The sequence below is a fragment of the Agelaius tricolor genome, unplaced genomic scaffold, assembly GCF_023055355.1.
Source record: "Agelaius tricolor isolate 1412-34295 unplaced genomic scaffold, bAgeTri1.0.p SCAF_29, whole genome shotgun sequence".
Lineage (NCBI taxonomy): Eukaryota > Metazoa > Chordata > Aves > Passeriformes > Icteridae > Agelaius > Agelaius tricolor.
Window position 1 is genome coordinate 1,322,770 of NW_027269289.1, and position 9,358 is coordinate 1,332,127.

Consider the following 9,358-nt stretch of genomic DNA (forward strand, 5'->3'; position numbering starts at 1 on the left):
GTGTACTTCACTTCACAAATGCTGCAATTCCATACAGCTTAGTCCAATAGAAGCAGATATTCACAACCCAAACTGACATAGGGACAGGCCAGAGCTTGGGCTAGAAACACAACCTTGAGGGCAAATTCATTAAAGATCCCAGGCACAAAGAGAAATAAGGCTTTAATTGAAGAGTAACCACAAGAGACTCACTAGCATCACTCTCAATCCACTGCTGAATCATACGAGGATTATTAATGATTATTTACTGAATATACATCACCCTTGCAAAGACAATGCTTGCTATACTTGACCCAGAACTATATTTTTAAAAAAATTCCCTCTTTTTTTTTTTCCATGGGGGGTGGTGGGAGTCACACCAGCTGCTAGGAAGCACCTCATCCATCCAAAATCCCGAGGATCTATTAGGTGACGTTCAGACCATAATTTTTATGCTGAGGTAATTGTACATGCTTCTGGACACTGATAATATCGAGGTTAATATTCCTTTTGGATGCTAAAGGAACTTTCTTTTCTAATTCTTCCTCTTTCTGTACAGAAAGAGAGAAAAGCCAAGAGGCTTGGTGTCCTTACCCTGGTGGATTGAGGTCTGCAGGCAGAATCAGGCACTCCGTGCGTCACTGCCACACACCAAACCCCTTCAGGACGTTTTGGCCAAGCACTGAATTTCACTACTCAGTAGTGAGGGATCAGCTCTCAAAAATTCCCTTGTCAGCAATATCTTGATTAACAACTAGTTCTTATATAAAATATGTCAGCAATTAGTTAGGGAAGGCAAGGGATGTCACGCACAAATCGGTTGGAAGAAATAAATGTTGACGGAAGATCAAATTGTCCATGCAACTTCTTCCCAAAAGCTGGTCATCATGGGTCTTAATTCTGATCCAGCCCCCTAATCCCTTCTGGATCTTTAATAACTAGTATTTACAAAATAAATATTGAGGTTGAAGGAAGATTTATGCTTGGAGCAAGGATTTACTCTACTTGTCAAACTCTTAGGGTACGCTAACAGCAAGTTTTCTATCAGCACAGCTCTGCTAAGAGCTGAAAAGATCCTTCTCATTTATATTCAGCAATAAAAAATCTCAAACTAAACCAGCAAACCTAAGCCAAAGGAAGGCATCGAGGTTTTAAACACAACCTAATACAAGGGTAAAATGAACATTTCCAGCAAAGAGAAAGAGGAAAAATGTAATTCTATGACCTTGAAATAGGTATTATTTTTATTGGTAATTAGTCCTTTACAAATATTTTTCAATAGATAAGATTTTTTGAAGAATGAATTTTTAAGTTGCAGTTTCATCACCTCATTTCTCTTGACACATTATGTGTCACCATTGGAAGTATGGCCTTATGGGAAGAACAGAAATCTGGAAAACTGCCTGCTTCACCAGAAAAAGGAATGTTTAAAAATATTTTTTAAAATCTGGAATGTATTCTAAGAATACTGCTTTTACTTTTAATGTGGATTTTTAAACACCCACATTAGACCAGTCCGCTTGTGAAATTTTATAATGCCCATGGTCAAGACCCGATTGCTATTGTGCTGCCTGTGCAGGGCAGAGCCGTTTGTGCGTATTTATTTGTGGTGTCGGCAAAATCTTTACAAGTATTTTCCCATCTTTGCTGTTAAGAAATAACCTACGTTCTTTCAAAGAAAAAGAAAATTTAGGGTAGAAAAACTGTGCATCTATAGATTTTTTTTTCCTTTTCAGAATATTTCTATTAATTTCTTTGTACTCACACAGACATATTAAAAAAAACACTGGAGGTTTCAATGTGCATAAGATGAAGGACGATTTCTACAGGACTTCTTAGCACTGATATATTGGCTCCAATGCACACCCCGGATTGGGCTGAACCCCACCACTACACACTGAGAGTAACTAAAAAGTGATAATAACTAACTGATAGCTGCTAGTTACTGATAGTAACTAACAACGATCGCAGCGCTGGCAAACCCAGGGAGTGGGGATGGAGTGTGAAAGCCGGGCTTCGTTCCGGCAGGGTTGGGGGGACGCAGTGGGAGATGCAGGAGGCGCTCGTCCGAGACCCCCGGCTCCGCGCCCGCCGCATCCCCGCTGCGGGCACCGCTGGCGTCACGCTTACCGGCGCAGGAGTGCAGCGGCTTGGGCCGGACCAGGAGCGACGGGCAGACGGAGTACAGGGAAAGTTTCTCGAAGTAGTCGCAGGTCTCCTTGGAGAGGATCTCGTCGATCATGAAGGTCTTGTAGCGCCTCCTGCCTGCCTTGGGCCGGCCGGCCGCGGGCAGCCGCGCCGGGGGCTGCGGGCCGGGCTGGGGCTGGGGCTGGCCGTGCATGGCGGGACCCCTGCGGGGCGGCCAGAGCCGCGCCCGGCTCGCATGGGCGCCCGGCTCGCCGAGCCTGTCCCCGAGCCTGTCCCCGCTGTGTCCACGCTGTCCCCGCCGCTTGGGCCGCGCTGCGCGGCGCCGGCTCCCCGCTATATAAAGCCGCCGATAAGCATCTCTCCCATCGCTCCGCGGCCTTTTTAGGAGGCTCGGGCTGTCAATCAGGGCGCCCGCTGCTCCCCGCCAGCACCATTGTTACCCTGCGCCGCGCTGGGAGGATCCGCCGCTCCTCTCCCCTCCCTGCTCGCTATTTTAAGATACTGGGGTGTGTGGCGTTTTTTTTTTTTTTTCTTTTTTTTTTTTCTCTCTCTTTTTTTTTTCTTTTTCTTTTTCTTTTTTTTTTTTTTTTTTTTCTTCTCCCCCCTCCTCCTCTTCTCTGGCTTGTAATTATCTACAAAAGTTAAAACGCGGTCTGCCGGAGGAGAATGCCGCCTCCCCGGCCGCGACAGCTTTCCCCGACCGGCGTCAAACCTATTCCCGAGCCTCCAAGTGCTGGAGAGTGGCAGACGGGAAAAAAAACCTGTTTATAGTTGCCTTGCCTAGGAGCACTGTGTAGCAGTTATTTTTCTCTGGAGCGGCGTTACTTGGACCCCACGTCTGAGATTATTTTCTGGCGGATCCCTGCTTAGTTCAGCTGGAATTTTGCAAAGCTGAGCTTTCAGCCCCTTCTGCTGAGGGGTGTTGCGGCTTCGTCACTGGAAATTTTCCTACCAGGCTGTGGGCTGAATTCTGTTTCTCCGTGGTCTGCGAGAGGAATCACCAGGACACCCTACTTATGGAAAGGTGTATCAGGAGGAATCCTCTGGATTAACTGGTTGCTGCAGGTTTTGCAGAATGCCCAGCCAGCTCACTAACTTTAAATGGGTAAAGAGAGGCTCATTATGGAGATTTACCACTCTCTAAAAAATATTACTTGCAGGTTTCGCACAAGGATTTAAATGTAATCTGCAAAAGGTTATCAGACATCCTTCGGTTCTCATGCTTTGGCAATCCAAATGACAGCAAACTTATTCTAATAACAGAAAACTCAATCTGCTTTTGCAAAAGCCAACAACCATTTCAAACTCTCATCAATGATTTCAACCACTTTTATTTTTTCAACTGTTTTTTTTTTAAATCCTTCAAAACACTGTAAACTATCTTTAACCTCTTTTGTAAAAGCACTACTTCTTTTTTCAATTCAAAGTTTCATTTAACTTCAGCAATACAGTTGTTCATTTATAGAGACTCAAAATCAAAATAAGACCCTTGCATTGTCCACACACTGAACTGGAAGGCAGATGCAAGAATATATCAGGCTTTCGATACAGCCGTTGAAATTTTTTTCTTAAAACCTCATTACTTTTTTTTTTTCAAATATAACACAGCAAATTATAATGAAATAAATGTAAAGCAAAGTGTTTTGCTAATTTTAAACCATTGGGATGACATTCTCATTTAAAATAAATTGTTTGGAAATGGTTTTATTTCTTTTTATTTTGAGAAACTAAAGTGATCTTCCGATGAGGAATTTCCCTAGAATGATAACAACTTAGGAGTTCAAGAACTTCTCGCCTCCACGACATTATAACTCTTTCTAACTTACTTAAACGGCTGCTTTAATTCCTAAACAAACTATGGCTATTTAAGCAGATGGACTGATTTTGTTATGACTGTAGTTTTTTGAGTATTCACCTCTTCATTCAGACACCACTTCAGGAGCATATTTTCTTCCTCTTTTTCAGACACTTTCTTTTTTTGTAGGAAACAAAGTAAGTACCAGCAACATTTACTTCAGCAATTAATACGTGCTGATAATTATTGCATAGAATATTTTGGAAGCAACACTGAGCAAGCCACTGATTTAAGCCCCAAAGCAGCAGCAAATGGCATTTTACTACTTATGTTTCCTCGGGGTCCGGCCAGGAGCTGCAGCCCACCCTACCCCCACTTCAAATTTATCCTGCTTTTCTTGACTTTGAAAAACCTGATACAACAGAGCAGACGAATGTTTCCTGAAGAGTATTTCAGGAGCTTGACTAGATCCAGCCCAGAAATCAAGAGGAGAAGCAAACCGCGGGCTTCCCAAGCTCACGGGACAAGAGGAGAAGCAAACCGCGGGCTTCCCAAGCTCACGGGACAAGAGACTCTGCTTGTCTTTAAATGTTTCTTTCTCACATCTGAAGGGCTGAATACCCAGACGTGTGTGGCTGGCACCTCTGTCCATACTCAAGAAATGTGATGCCCTCACCTGAGCCCAGGCAGATGAACTGGCAGGTGGGATTAGCCCACACTAACCCATCTCTAGACACTGAATTTCTTTTTATTAATGGTTTTTTAAAAGTAAGTGGCCAGAGCAATACGGTGGGTTATGTCAGATGAAACACACACTGTCTGTCAATCAAAAAGGGGGTGCTTTGGTCAGGAATAACCAGGGGTTTTGTTTCCAAAATTAATGAAGTGGCTGGAATAGCAAACATCTGCCAAGGGGACTCAAACCCCGAGCAGCTGTTGGAGCCCCAGGACTCTTCCCATGTAGGACAGCCTTGCTGATAAGTGCTTCTCCCTGAGGTTTCTCTTGTGGCTGGGAGCTGGGACCAGACGGGAGGCTGGGAAGTGAAAGGCGCATTTGGGAAGGTCTGGAGGGCAGGAGATTTGACACAGTCTGTGTGCCCCAGGCTGGCACCTGCACGCCACAAATGGCAGCTGGGTGGCCAGGGACCAGGATTTCTGCCCTTTTCCAAAAGGGAATTAATCCAAGGGACACAATACTCCATTTTACCGAGTAAAGCATTTTTGAAATCAGAATTGAGGAAAATAGAACTGCTGTGAGTCTGTCAGTCAGTAACAAGTAATTTCTAAGGAAAAGCAGGGAAGTCAGCCCAGCACCAGAGAGCTGGAAATAGATTGTCCATGAGGGCAATTGTGTTCAATCAGAAGAGATATGGAAGCACCCTCTTTAAACTTGGGTTTCTGAAGACAACTAGTTTTAATTTGGAGTCAATTTGTGCTACCAGGCCTTTTGTGTGCAATGCCAGAGCCCCCAATGTGCAGTGCCCCTTGGGAAAATGATTAAGCACCTTTGAGTGGACTTGTTAGTCCCAGCACAAACATTACCACGAGAGACAGTGATTAAGGGAAGAGGAATTAAGTTGCTGCTGTATTGCTAAATTTGTGATGTAGGTAGTACCCAAGTGCTCCGCTTAGGGCAGAGTCAGCTGGTTGTGATCACTTTGCTGCTGCATTTGTACATTGCCGAGCACACTAGAATTGTTTGCCCAAAGAGAAGAATTCTATCTGTTGGGCTTTCAGCTTCCAGTTTCCACAAGAATTTAAAATGCAAACCTATTTTGACAGAATGGGCAGGATGAACTAAAGTGCCAAAGTCTGAGAGTGCCTTGGCTCTTAGTCTGAATTCCTGTTTCTATATCGAAAGGGCAAAGATACCTTTCACAAGCCCCTGGCATTACCATTTTTAATCACTAGAAAGTCCCTTTTTCAGTGAAATGCAATCACCTTTGAAAACAGATCTGTACAGACATAATCAATCCTGCTAAACACCAACACTCTAATCTCAAGTGTATGCCTTTTTCAGCATGATATTGGGCTTGATACTTGATCCAGTATAGAAAAATCAAATGTGTGGCTAGAAAGAGGAAGGCATAATATGGGCCAATGCTTTGCTCCAGGGAATCCAGAGGCTTTGTCCTCTCAGCATAAAGGTCTCAGTGCATAAAAATCTCTTTGAATAAAAAATCTCAGCATCTGCCTGACATAAATAAAGTTTCTAGTATCTGCCCCATTCCAGAGAAAAGGGCATTGCTCAAGAAGATTTTTTTAAGACAGTGAGAGTGTAAAACATCCAACACATGCACATAGAAGGAAAACCCACCTGATGGGTGGCTAAGTGAGCCCCCAGTTCTGTGCCTTCCCCTGACAGAAATGCTCACTGAGAGAAAGATGCCTCTGAGCAGGGTCTCCTCCCCGCCTCCTGGAAAGCCTTGCAAAGGCAGAGGAAAAGAGGAAAAGAAATTAAAGTGTTTGTTGATCCTGAACTTCACCTTGGCCCCTTTCCTCTGAGGAGCCGAGGAAACAGAAATTGCAGAGCAGCAACTGCACAAGCTCACACAGCCCCATCACCTTTAGGGGGGCTCTTTGCTCCCAGCTTATCTTTACAACCAAATTTCACTCCTGGCTTAAGTGACTATGGAATATGACTGCTCCAAGTCCAGCAGTCTCATTAGAATTTTTATTTTCAGTTGCCAAAGCTATGGAGCCTGTCTCAAATCCTCAATTACATTATTTCCCCTGTCACCTAAAATCTGTCTGCAGCCTCTTTGAGTGTCATCAGGCCTCACTGTGAGTCGAACTGATTCCCCTCTTACTTCCTATTCCCCCACTGTGATGCTGCAGCATTTGTGTGGTTACAAACCATTCCTGGCTCCAGTTTTGTCCCCTAATGGACAGCCCTGGGCTTAGGGCAGCAACACTACAAAGGTGTCCTTGACATGCTCAGAATAAACCAAAGCTTGAGTTACTTTCTTCAATAAAATTATACTGAAAGCTGAACTATCTATTGGGACACCTTTGTTTTATTTCCTGCTCTGCCTCAAGCCCTAAACCTAATCTCCCTTGCCTAGAGCCAACTTTGAATCATCTAGAAATAGAGTATAAGGGTATTCATCATGTGACTGGAGCCACTGGCCAGTCCCCAAATTAGTTAAGATGCTCTGATTTAAAGTAATAGTACAGCTAATAGCCATTTTTATCAGTGCTGATAGTGGGCTTAGAACACACAAGCTGTAAAGTTCATGGCACATTCGCAAAATCTCTTAAAAAGGAGACCTAGATATGGCCTCAGATTTACGTGCAGAGAAACTGAGGCAAAGTTTTCCTCTGTTAATGCTTGGGACAGAAGCCAGATCTCACTAACCATCATGTCCTCTCCAGGCAGAGCAGAATCTAAATCCCAGAATTTTCCTCTGTGACCTAATTTTTTCCCCCACAGCACACTGGGGGGCTGTGAGACAGAGTGTTAATTTTTTTCCAAGTTTCCTCTTTGCAGGACAGACAACACCTGAGCAGCTTCTCCTTCCTACCTATTGCTACCAAAACCCTGCAGCCAGACTCTGGCACTGGAGTTGGAGTATTTCCATGAGCTCCCAGGGCATTGCTGTGCCACTACACAGGGCACCAAGGAACTAAACCAGAAGGAATAAGTCGCAATGAATCCTGAGACAGACCCTCTGGCAGAACTGAAGGCATCTAGAGAGGTATTTATGGGGTGTCTCTGATTTTGTGGGAGTTGCACAGACACCACGTACACCAGAGGCTATGCCAAGGAACAGAGCCCATCTTTCAGCAAGTGGGATTTATTTTTCCAGGCTATAGCTAAGAGACTACATTCTGGACTTATAAACTAGGGCTAAGGAGTTTGGGAGTGGCAACCAGGAATGCAAAGATCATTCTGTGCCACCTGAGGGTCCAGTTTGGGTAAGACAGAGGCACCTGGTCCCCTACTTGTCATCCCAAATATTCCTGGGACAATAAACAGTATTTTTCCCCTTTCTCCAATGAATTCCATGCTGCTGTGACAATCCACCCTTAAAGGGAAGGAAGTGTCCAACCATCATCCTCCTCCTACCCACATTGCCGTCCTCTCTGAGATGCCAGTGAAAACAGAGACAACTATTTTAATATGGCCAAGGTAACAACAGTCTCATTTAACTCATTTTCCTAGAGGGACTGGAGCCAATTGTGAAGGGAAGTATCTAATCTCAGGAGAATGAGTGTTTGGAATTGGAACATCTTTCAAAAAACACCCCCAATTTTTGGCAGGGAAGGCTTCCCAAATCTAACACTACTTCACTCTTTAATCCATGCTGCAGCCTCATTTGGATGAAGATCCACATGTGAATGCTTCATCCAGCTTTGCCTAAGGCCAATTATTTTAGCACAAGTCTTGCTAAATCTCTGCCAAGCTGGTAGTGTGTTAAAAAGGAAAAATCAAAATATTTGCATCTCCTTCTATAAAACAGCCAGGATGTTTTGGTGTTCTGTGACTGATGCTTTATTCATTACTCAGAGGATTATCTCTGCTTTCTTTATTTCTATAAGACAATTTACCTGAAAGCAGCAAAGATCCCCAACCAATAGACCAGAAGAATGTCTCCAGTCTCCATAGAGACACCAGGAAAACACCAGGATCATGTGAGTTGTACACAAGAAACCTATTCATACTGGAATGGGTGGTGTTCCAGGATGTTAAGTAATTTTGACAATCTGCCACTATCTCAGCCTGCAAGAAGCCCAAAGGGAGTTATACTGATGCCATCAAGTTCTAATCTTTATTAATGGTTTCTAGACAGCCTTCATCATTCTGGGCTCTGCAGGACCCCAGTCCAAACCTGCAGATAGATCTTTGTACAGTCGTCCAAGAGAAACCAGGACCCCCATTTCCAGAGAGCCCAGGGGCTGAGTATCCTACAGGAGCTGCTCAAGCTTCCCCTCCTGACAGCCAGAAGCCCAGTGATCCCAGTATGCTGAAACAGTCCAGGACTTGCTCTTCACTTACTAGGTGCTGTGCTGCCGTGGTTCACTACTGTAGATAAACTTGTACTTGATTAATACAAGGACAAACGAGGAGACACAGGGGCTCTGGGACTCAATAAATAACGCAGCATACCAAAATGAACTGTAGCATTCCTGCATCCACAGGTAAGGCCAGGATTTTCATCATTTCCCAGGCCAAGGGAAGGACAGAGAGGAAGAGCCTGATCATGCCTATAAATAGATTAGTTCTTTCTAAACAAGGAAAGAGCAAAACCTCAGCTACAGTGAGAAGTCCTTTCCAGAGGTCCCGGCCAAATTTACCCTCTTGAGGAGCAGGCAGAGGACTGACTGTGTGTGTGGAAGCCAGCCAAGGCAGGGTTTGGGGCTTGAAACACAGAGGAGTCTCTCTCCTATTTAAAGTGCCTGGTTTGGCTCCCTATGTGTCATTCCTTGACCTTC

At 44.3% G+C, this 9,358-nt stretch overlaps 1 protein-coding gene across 1 annotated transcript in view; it reads right to left on the reverse strand.

Annotated features, from left to right (window-relative positions):
* Nucleotides 1-2,623, reverse strand: part of BARX2 (BARX homeobox 2) — a 33,338-nt gene extending 30,715 nt beyond the window's left edge. The window contains exon 1 of the mRNA XM_071449571.1: nt 2,110-2,623. Within this exon, the coding sequence (XP_071305672.1) occupies nt 2,110-2,320 (211 nt within the window). The 5' untranslated portion in view covers nt 2,321-2,623. The remainder of the gene's footprint in view (nt 1-2,109) is intronic.
* Between the last annotated feature and the right edge of the window lie 6,735 nt (nt 2,624-9,358).